General features: G+C 37.9%; 3 protein-coding genes across 3 annotated transcripts in view; 2 read left to right on the top strand and 1 right to left on the bottom strand.

The window, feature by feature from the left end:
- LOC140935940 (inositol 1,4,5-triphosphate receptor associated 2-like) overlaps window positions 1–1,647 on the top strand; it is a 43,806-nt gene extending 42,159 nt beyond the window's left edge. The window contains exons 38-39 of the mRNA XM_073385513.1: window positions 1–51; window positions 659–1,647. The exon at window positions 1–51 is cut by the window's left edge and continues 389 nt beyond it. Of these exons, the coding sequence (XP_073241614.1) occupies window positions 1–51; window positions 659–872 (265 nt within the window). The 3' untranslated portion in view covers window positions 873–1,647. The remainder of the gene's footprint in view (window positions 52–658) is intronic.
- Window positions 1,648–1,793: 146 nt separating this feature from the next.
- On the bottom strand, window positions 1,794–3,813 carry LOC140935941 (kelch-like protein 21). Its single transcript, XM_073385515.1, has one exon. It carries the CDS (start codon window positions 3,716–3,718, stop codon window positions 1,982–1,984), a length of 1,737 nt encoding a protein of 578 aa, XP_073241616.1. The 5' UTR covers window positions 3,719–3,813; the 3' UTR covers window positions 1,794–1,981.
- Window positions 3,814–3,891: 78 nt separating this feature from the next.
- LOC140935942 (small nuclear ribonucleoprotein E-like) lies at window positions 3,892–10,263 on the top strand. The gene is made up of 5 exons (XM_073385516.1): window positions 3,892–4,017; window positions 5,271–5,297; window positions 5,698–5,760; window positions 8,832–8,910; window positions 10,061–10,263. The coding sequence occupies exons 1-5, from the start codon at window positions 3,970–3,972 to the stop codon at window positions 10,117–10,119; spliced, it is 276 nt and encodes a 91-aa protein (XP_073241617.1). The 5' UTR covers window positions 3,892–3,969; the 3' UTR covers window positions 10,120–10,263.

Genomic DNA, 10,263 nt, shown 5'->3' with positions numbered 1-10,263 from the left:
TATTAGCGAAGTCGAGGAATTGGAGTCCGGGGAAGGAAGTTCGAGCGAAAGGTACGATTGGGTTTCATTTTTTTCATAGTTCTACGTCGGACAAAACTAGATGACCAAACTGGAAAAATACCTATTTTTTTCTGTCATCCTGACTAAACTAAAAGCCGTTACTAAATAAATACACGTTCTACCCGGTCCCCTCACACCCGATGTTGCTTTGGATAAGACGAGAAGGGTGGGGCGTCCTTGTTTTGGTTTAACGGCGAAGTATTGTCGTGGGTATTATTATTATTATTATTATTATTATTATTATTATTATTATTATTATTATTATTATTATTATTATTATTATTATTATTATTATTATTATTATTATTATTATTATTAAAGAAACCAATTTGAAATCGTCTTGTTTAACTAAGAAGCTTACATTAATACTTCAGGCGCTTTGTTAAGCCTGGTTTCCCTGGTACTTAGGATAACCAGACTTACCAGGAATATCCTTTTTGCACATATGGTGGAGCCTGGTAAACCTGGTTTGACAGCCAGAAAACCTAGTGGCTTGCATTCTGGATAACCCTGGTTTAACCAGGTTTTTCAGTTTTGGTGGAAGGGCATCGTTCTTTGGGTTTGGTTTACATTGCACATTTGTCTTGATCTTTTTCAGGCCCAGTAGTCCAGGCATATGCAGGAGATTCTTGTCGGCAGCCTTCAGGTTCACGATTTCTGTCATCATCCTGGTCGTTATCGTATTTGTTGGTTTAGCCATCGTGGACAGGCATACTAGTTTTAAGACAGACACGTACTTCCCCCTCTCAAAAGTTAGAAAGGTTTTGGAGCCTTTTGGTGAACTTATTTATTATATCAAGCCACCCGAATAGCACTTCCTACTGAAGCTTACATTCACTCTTTAGTCTTAAAAGTTTAAGTTAAAATGAAAGTATTTATATCAAGACTAGTTTGTAGAACAATTTGATAATTGAGAATTTATACATATCGGAAAGAGGTACATAATTATTTGACTCTCTTTGAGAAAAAAATGTATGACTTACAGTTGCCAGTTGATAACAATCACCAGCATAGCTGGATATGAGGGACGTTTGTTCGATGAGATTATAGTACATTCATTGGCCCCTGTAGCATGCATTACGTTGTTAGAGCCGTTTGCGTCGATATTTGTCAATACGCCTCATGTTTAAGTTATAACATGGTATACAATTTAGTGTATTGCCGATGAATTGGTATGATTTATGATAAATTATGGAAAACAGTTTAATATATTTATATATTTTATGTAGTTATATATTTTACATGATTCAGTCTTGCAGTCAATGGAGATGATTTGAAAAGGGTAAGATTAAAATAATTTACGGTTAAATTCAGTAATTTCATACCAGTAGAGAGAGCTTGTTTGAGAGTAAGTTTTATGTAACACTATCTTCAGAAGAACAATCCATAAATTTTAACAGCCATTTATCGCTTCCACATCATGAAGAAAGTTTACATCTTTTTTATATTGTAGATCTATACATTCTATAATAACATACTTGGTTATGTAGATGTTCCAAGTATTTTCCATTTTACAAATCAGAGCAAGTATTCCACCCCCAGGATGTAGTGTCACGAAATTTATTAAATAGCCAGTTACTTGTCTTGGATCGTCTGCACTGTCTTTCTGTGTGCTTGTTCCGAAAATAGTGATGTAGGGCACGTATACAGTCACTTGCATGAACAAAACACGGCGGGTTTAATCTCTTTTATCATTCATTCCGAACATTTCGCCGTTTCTGATTTGCTCAAATCCCCCGACTAATTCTTCATAACCAGCTGGCGTTGATCAAAGTTGGAAGGTGCGAGTAATATACCATCGATTCGGTAGTATAACAAACTTTACAGGCGTACATTATCCGCAAGAGAATAGAAAACTTGTGCGCTGGGGTTCTACAGGAAAAGTCTTGAATAATCTTGAGTAACAAAAGAAATTCCAAAGTCAACAAGTTACTTGAGGTAAACTCGCCAAAAAGTCTCCCCTTGAGGAAAAACCACAACATCGCAGATATTTAGCCTCCCAGGGCATTGTTATCTCCGAATTCCATTCACCTGTCTCAGTGTCATACCGATCTACAACCCTTCTCTGTTCCAGTGTGACATTTGACCCTCCCACTCCCCCAAAGACGTAAATTTTCTTTCCCACTGTCGCAGCCCCGGCGAAATACCGTGGCACGTGCATTGAAGCAATGGAATGCCATTGATTAACAACAGTGGAGTAAACTTCACAAGAGGAAAGGGCTACACGAACATTACATTCCCCGCCCATGACAAAGATAGAGGTTTCGAAAGACACTGCGCATGATCCGCCTCTGGCTTGAAGCATAGAGGGTATTTCAATCCACGATTCCTCCTCTGGGTCATACCTCTCAACAGAGTTAAGATATTCTCCGTCCCCAGCCCTCATGCCACCAACAGCGTACAAAAACCTTCCATCGCTGACTGCACATGTGATTTCTCGAGGGGTGCTTAATTGCGGTCCCAGACTCCATGCATCCAGGTAAGGGCTGTAAATTTGTAAGGTTCCTCTGTTAGCGCGTGAGGCACCAATCACGTAAAGACAACTTCTCAAGGTTGCAACTGCAGGAAATAAAACTGCTTTTAGCATCGGTGACATTTTAGTCCACGTATTTGTCCCCAAGTTAAACTTCTCAAGAGAATCTGAAATCTGTCCATTCCTTTCTCCCCCTACTGTATAAAGCTCCTGTTCGTGCTCGGCGAAACCATTCCAGTTAATTTGCTCAGGAAAATGTTGCATTTCAAACCAATTATTTTCCTCTGGTACATAACACCGAATAGAGGACGGCTGAGAATCCAGGCGGGTCTGGGTACCAGTGATGGCAATGACAACGTCAACTGCAGGTTGCAGACATTTCCTTGGTTGCTGAGGCAACGAAGGATTCGACGATGCGGTAATTTGCAAGGAGTTTTCAATCATTTCCAAACAAGATGCCTGTTCTTGTACCAACGCATGACTGATGACAAGCGTTTCTAAGTACGCGCGTGACATAGAACACAAACGGACACACAATAAAAGTTGGGGAAAATAAACTTCTCGCTCGTTTCGATTGTGTTCTATCCAGGAGACAATTCTCTCGAACACTATTTCCTCTTTTCCGACAATTATGTTGTCACTTGAAATAATGTCTTTAACTTCATTTGCACCGAGACTAAGAAACTCGTCAGATTGCGTGACTTCTTCAAAGTGTTTCTCAAGGAACAAACGGCTCGCTTGAGCAAGTCGTTCACAGGTATAACGCCCAGCAAAATCAAGATAAAACAAACAGTTGGACACATTTACTTTAGACTCTAATACCTGTGAAGCCAATACTTTCACCTCTGTAATGAGAAAATAATCAGCCAACATCACGATTTCTTCGGCATTCAAATGCGTGACATCAATGTTGCCCGTGTAAAGATAACTAAGTAATGCCTCTATTGCGCTGGCACGGACTTCAAGAGCCTCCAGATTTATAGATTCAGCTGTCTTTTCTTTCATATCGCTTGTAAACAGCTTGTAAAAGTAAGGACAACTTACAGCCAGCACATTACGGTGAGCGGGAAATGTAGTGCCTGCGGTGTGTAGCGTGACATCGCAGAGAAGCTTCTGTTTTCGAAAATCGTCAAGTTTCGTCGTCAAATCTAAGCAGTGCTTATACTGGTCTGTTTCTTTCTTCATTATTCATTGATAATAAATCTCTCGCCTATCCAAAAACCGTTTTTTCGCCGCAAAACAACTTTGCAAACAACGGAGCTGGAGCACCGTTCGTCACGCGAACTTAGAAAAACAATCCCAGAAACTCTTTCGAGCCGTGCTACAAAGACGTTGCAGAACGTTTTCCCAGATTCCTCTGCAGTCGCGTTCTCCGCCATCTTGTTTAATCTTCAGAAATTTGTGTGTGGCATTTTCTGCAAAGAAACCAAGAGAAGATGGCGTATAAAGGACAGAAAGTTCAAAAAGTTATGGTCCAGCCTATTGTATCCTTTAAAAATCATTATAGAGAGAATTTAGTTAATGCTAAAAGCAGCAAACCCTTGACGTTCGCTAAGCACGTGCTTTGAGATCAAGCTTCGTTTGGTAAGCTCACATAAAACTTGTATAACTTAAAAGTAGCCGTAACAAATAGATCGCGCAGGATCTTAAATTACGTGTTAAGTTTTCAGGTAGCGGGTAGTGATCATTCAAAATGTGAAGTTCATTTGTTTTGGGAGTTGAAAAAACGAAGGTACGCTACAAACAAGCTATAAACATGTTGTCAAACCAACAATTTGTCAAACCAACTTCTGTTTGTATGAAATAAAACAATAGACCTAGGCAAGCATATTACTAGAAATAATCAAAGATTAGCGAGTGAGGAGAGTTCTGAGCTTAAGTTAAATTGCACTGGAAGGCTAGTAGAGGGAACTTTAAGTAGTATCAAAGAGGCCCTGCCAGGGTAAATTCCGACAAGCGACATGGCCCAAAAAGTAGCGACAGCGCGTAAAATGAAATCGCGACAAGAGGCAACCTCCCTCTGCCAAATTACGACAGTGACGACAAAGCCGACAATAAGCGACAAGCATTATAAACACTGACACGAGACATTTTAAAATTCAGACAGGAGACATGGGACCCCCCCTGGCAGGGCCTCATCAAAGTAAACCCCTTCGAAACCCACAGGGCGAAGTTGACCGAGGTTCCATAACCTGTTTCCTTGCTAGCAGAGGTCTCTTTTTACTTTGTATTCGGTGAATGATAGCAGCTTGAAAGTGGCCTGTGCTAGCAGGGATATAACCTGTGCAACGAAATCATTATTTTTTTGTGTGGTGCCCTCAACTCTAGAAAATTGTTGAGTTGAAAGGTGACAATACTGCAGATAAACACACCTCCACAAAATAAAAATGACTGATGAATCCTCTTTGAACAAGGTTTCGTTGACTTCTTTAATTTACTATGCTCCCAGTGATCTCGCTTTACTTATCCTGATCTGGGTAATCCCAAGGGAATGTACCCTTAGGGCTCATCCACATGTAGAAAATGGAAAGAAAACTCTCTGTTTTCAAAAATGTTTTTATTTGTGTGGATGGGGCCTTAGCTGCTTGTTTTCTTCCTTTTTTAGAAGTTTTTGGTTGCATCTTTAATGTTTGTCCTATTATTTTGATGTAAAGCCCTACAGATGCCTAATGAACTCTTTGAAAGAGCAGCTTTGTAAAGGTCATGTGTACATTTTCCTTAACTTTTTGTTCCACAGAATTTGATCTTTCGGTACTTGCAAAATGTAAGTATTGTTTAAATAGTAACTGTTGTTGTAATAATTTTTCTGGTTTGTCTACTACATCTACCATTACCATTAAAATACAGTGTTGATTTTTATAGATTTGCTAACTTCTTATTATAATAGTGAGTTTACGCAACTGGGTGGCAGAAAGAAGAGGATGGCAAAATGCTTGTGTGTGACAAACGTGACAGGCATGTTACTTATGTGTTTTCTGGTGATCTTCACTTAAGTTAGTGTTTTCTGGTGTTTTACAAAAAGACCTCTTTAATTAAAGGAAGATAAAGTTCAGCGGAAATGTTTTTAAATCAAAATTATTGTCATGCTTGTCACACAAATTTTGCCGTCTTCTTCCCTCTCTCGTCCTGTTTCATAAGCTTACTAATATTATTTGTTTTCTCAGAGGTCAAGAATTCAGATTTGGCTTTATGAGCAAGTCAACATGAGGATTGAAGGCCATATCATTGTGAGTTACTGAACCACTCAATGAAATGTAACAGTACTAGCAGTATATTTAGGACCCTTTCTAAAAGTCAGAACCAGGTGACTAGATCAGTAATTTTGGAAATGAAAGCTAGTCTTTTCTCCAAATTTTTACTAAAACCCATCACATCCCTGTTATAGCATTTTAAGATAAACTGAACTGGCTGTACAATCCTGATTAATATTCTGTGCTATTACTAATACTATTGATATTTATTTTTTAATTTATTATATAATATTTGCAATATTAATATTTATTTTTAATTCATCCTCAAAGGTATTAGCATCTTATTGCTATCTTCCAATTCACAAATAAATAAAGATTTTTGCAGGGTTGCCAAAATGCGCCGGTGACTGGTGCTATTGCTGGCTACTTTGAAAGTTTTGCCGGCTATAAATTGTTGGAGAAAAGCGTAAACATCAATGATTAAAAAAGTTGTAAAGTAGAAATAGAAGAAGGAATTGTTTCAATCGTGCCCTGAATGTTCTTTTTCGTGATTTTTGACGTGATTTCGTATTAGCCGTAATATGATACCCCCGAAGCGAAGAAAAATAGCGTAGGTTTGTTTACATTGTCAAGCTATCTTTAAATAATCTTTCGCTGAGAATGAAGAAAGAAAGAGACACAAAAGCTTTCAAGTGTCTGTTTTTTGGAAAATTGTCGGTGTTGACGTTCTATTTTCTATTTTAAAACAACGGTCAAACAAAGTTATGGTTTTCGCACTCATCTGGCACGCATGTGCGTTTGAAATCTAATGAAGTGTAATGCGATGCGTACTTGTCTTTTATGAAATTGGCTCACAAAGATAGAAGACATTGGTTTTGAAATATTATCACACAACCATTCTCTCATTCGTTAAAAGTTGTTATCAGCTTGTGGTGAAATATGTCCAGGATAACACGTCACGTTACTTAATCACTTCATCGAAACAAGTCTGTGTTGAAATGAATCGAAACCAAATCCTTTTAAGGATTCGTTAAAAATAAATACGCACCGGAAACGGCAGTTTCGAACTGAAACGAAAATGTGTTCAATGTAGTTTGGTGTGATAATTTGTCAGATTTGTAGAACATCATTTTAGTTTTTTATGGATCGATGCTGATGAAAGAGAAAGGTATGCTACATGAGCAGACAGGATTTGTTATAATATACCCACCATGGAAAGTTGTCTGAAACTTCATTCTTATAGAGAAAATCGCCCGTAAGAGAAGCATTTTGCGGCATCAAAGTTTGAATTGCGTATGTGCCGATAACACAGTGCAACTAAAGAAATGATATGTAATCATTATAAAAAATCATACTGTAAATAGTAAACGTTATTGTTGTAATAAAAATTATATGGACCTAGCATGTACTAGGACATAAGAAAATGTATTGTGTAGTTCCAGAAAATATCCAGACCCCCACCATGGAGGGAATTTCACTTAGGACCCCCCCACCTCCCTGGATTTTCCATTTTTGCAGGGAACTGATGACCCCCCACCCCCTCGAAATTTCCACAAGTGTGACAAAGACCCGCCAACCCCTCTGGAAAAGTTTATTTTCACGAAGAAAGATCATTAAGTAGAAGAATGAGGCCATTTATGGTAGGTATGCAACGGTTTCCATCAGAAGCTTGTATGCTTCTGTTTCCATTTATTTGAGTGATCTCCCAACATTAAAACACACTACACCAACCACAAAGTAACCTGATCCGCAATTTTTGCTCATCTCTTACTTTAAATGAAGAGAAAGTTAATAAGTCCGTTATATTTATGAATTTACCTTAATCAGGGCAAGCTTACGATTTGTTATTCATCTTCATGGGCATAATGTTGATAGAATTAATGCCATTTCGTGCGGGAATGCAGAACAAGTCAAACTTACGACCACAAAATTAATGCAAAACAAAGAGAAGAATAAAAACTCTGAATTCTGAAATGATAACAATGAATGGCCCCTGCATCTTGAAGGGAAACCAAGTTCAATTTACTACTTTTCGATCGACTGATGCGACATGATGCGCGATGGCCGTATAAATGTTTGGTGAAATCGACACCATTTCAGCGAGAATTTGATCATGAACATGCCACACCTTCAACCACAAAAGTAAGGGAAAATGAAAAGGAGAATAAAAACTCTACATTTTGAAATGGTTACAGTGTATAACTTGTGCTTCGTGAGGCAAAATTGCCACTCTACTGAACGATCGACTGACGCAACGTGATGTGTTGTACGCGTTTATGTTTTGAGGGAGACTGGTAACGAGTAATGGCGGCCAAACACACGAGCATGCGATAAAACGAGGTGTAGTCGGTCTAATTCCTTTGAAATTACATCCAAAACGCTTTTGGAAGGAAGGAAACCTGGTTAAGATCAAAAGAAACAATCTTGAGTGATATATTTCAAGTTATTTGCGTCCTAAAAATGATCTACCAGGTCGGTAAGAAGCAATGTTCGAACTCAGGTTGAAAACGAAAAGATATTGACCCCCTGGAAAGTGATTTTATGGTCCAGCCCCCCTCCTTTCTGGAATTTCCTGGGCCTCTGACCCCCACCCCCCTGGAATTTCCAATTCCCTCCGTGGTGGGGGTCTGGATATTTTCTGGAACCACACATTAATGATTTTCATTCAAAAACAGATACTTCTCTTGTTAACATTGCTCTCAGCTCAGGAGAGCCAATTTCAGCAACATGAAAACCTCAAATCTGTTTTGCTTCCGGGGGCTTCTCCCTCTGGACCCCTAACGGGGCACTGCCCCTGTACCCCGCCCCCAGTGACGGTTACTTTCTCTTATTCTCCTGCTGCTTGAAATCTTTTTGACAACCCTGGTTATTGATTGATTTGAATGATCCTTAACATTGGACTGGTCTGACCAGCCAGTTCTAACAAAAGGTAGGCAACCCTTAGGTTTCCTCTCATAGTGCTTTTACGTAATTGTACAAAACAAAAGACTGTGACAAAAATGGCAACATTATTATAATGCCCTTTGTGTTACGTTCTCTCACTTGGCAGCAACCTCATCTATTTCTATTGAAGTAAAATTTTTCTTTTGAATTTTCAACATTTGTAGGGTTTTGATGAGTATATGAATCTTGTGTTGGACGATGCTGAAGAAGTCCATCTAAAGACCAAAAAGAGAAGACCACTTGGTATGTTCATGCCTGAGATTAGATACTATTGAAAATTAACTGTAAACTGCCAGATAGACTCAGAGATGTACTGGGTGACTTAAACTTTTAGCAGGAAGGTACTTTATTACATGAAATTTTGGCGACACTTTAATTTTGCGAATTTATCGATTTTTCTTAAAATGGCTAAATTAAAATGCACCAAAATTAAGAGTTACTTAATTAAGGTGAGCACAATGTGAAATCCAACCATCTGGTCAGTTTCACACACATATGCTATTTGATGGTCAGTTATGATGTGTATCATTGACTTTGTGTGACAATGTACCTTAAAATGAGTGAGGCCAGCATCAAGTTTGTATTGTTCAAAATCAAGTTTACACATTGCTGGGAAAGGTGGCAGAGACGTGTTGCTGTGACTTGCTGTCTATAAGTGCTTTATTTCCTTCGTTGCTCTCAAGGCTTAAACTGTGTTTCTATAGTTTTACAAGTTTCAGTTCCTTTTTATTATATCCGATTTCTACATTTTTATTTTTTTAACAAATCACAATAATTTTACTGTAGTGTGTGTTCACGTAGTGTTTCCATTATTTGTTTATTACATTTTTCTGTATAAATTAGCTTCTAATTAGTAGTAGTACATTTTGCATTTTTAAATGAAGATATGATCGTCGCAGTGGTACTGCAAATTAACCTGAATAAAATTTTGGGACTTCGGTGGCATTCAAACCCATGGCCTCTATGTTAGCTCTGCAGTGCTCTAACCAATTTGGCTATTAGAAGCAGGCCAATTTGTTGAGTTCATCTGAACCCGTGTATAGAATGAAACATGAAGATGATGTGAACTGTGGAAATACAAATTTTAAAATGAAGACATGATAAGCGCAGTGGTAACTTCAATTTTAGCAATATATTGCAAATTGAATCCGGAATTTTTTTTCGGGTTAATTTGCAATTGCTTAAATTGCAATTACCACTGTGATGACCATATCTTCATTTAAAATTTGTATTTCTGCAGTAGTTTTTTTTAAGTGTGCATAACCAACATAATGTATATAATAAATTACAATAAATATTTACTGTTCTGGTACAGTGTCCAGGTGATATTGTACCTTTTTCATTTTATAAATCTTTATACTGATTTCCATATTTTTCCATCTGTTAATTTTAGGGAGAATATTATTGAAAGGAGATAACATCACCCTTCTCATGAACACACAACCAAGCTGAAGACTACTAAAACTGTTATTCTCGTAGACTGTTGTATTGACTCCTTGTGGAGTATGTAAATTTCCCGTCATGTTCAGCATGTGGTTCCAGAGAATATCCATAACCACCTCATAATATTATTATAGGTGCAATGGAATTGCAAGG

The sequence above is a fragment of the Porites lutea genome, chromosome 4 (assembly GCF_958299795.1).
Source record: "Porites lutea chromosome 4, jaPorLute2.1, whole genome shotgun sequence".
In the NCBI taxonomy this organism is placed as follows: domain Eukaryota; kingdom Metazoa; phylum Cnidaria; class Anthozoa; order Scleractinia; family Poritidae; genus Porites; species Porites lutea.
Note: the sequence above shows the minus strand (reverse complement) of the source record. Positions and strands in the feature narration are given on the sequence as shown.

Bases quoted from the DNA above. Each gene is read 5' to 3' on its own strand.
- LOC140935942 (XM_073385516.1), top strand. From the start codon at position 3,970: ATGGCGTATAAAGGACAGAAAGTTCAAAAAGTTATGGTCCAGCCTATT. The intron at 5,298-5,697 runs GTAAGTATTGTT...TTGTTTTCTCAG, and splicing joins TCTTTCGGTACTTGCAAAAT to AGGTCAAGAATTCAGATTTG. The intron at 5,761-8,831 runs GTGAGTTACTGA...CAACATTTGTAG, and splicing joins GGATTGAAGGCCATATCATT to GGTTTTGATGAGTATATGAA.
- LOC140935941 (XM_073385515.1), bottom strand. From the start codon at position 3,718: ATGAAGAAAGAAACAGACCAGTATAAGCACTGCTTAGATTTGACGACG.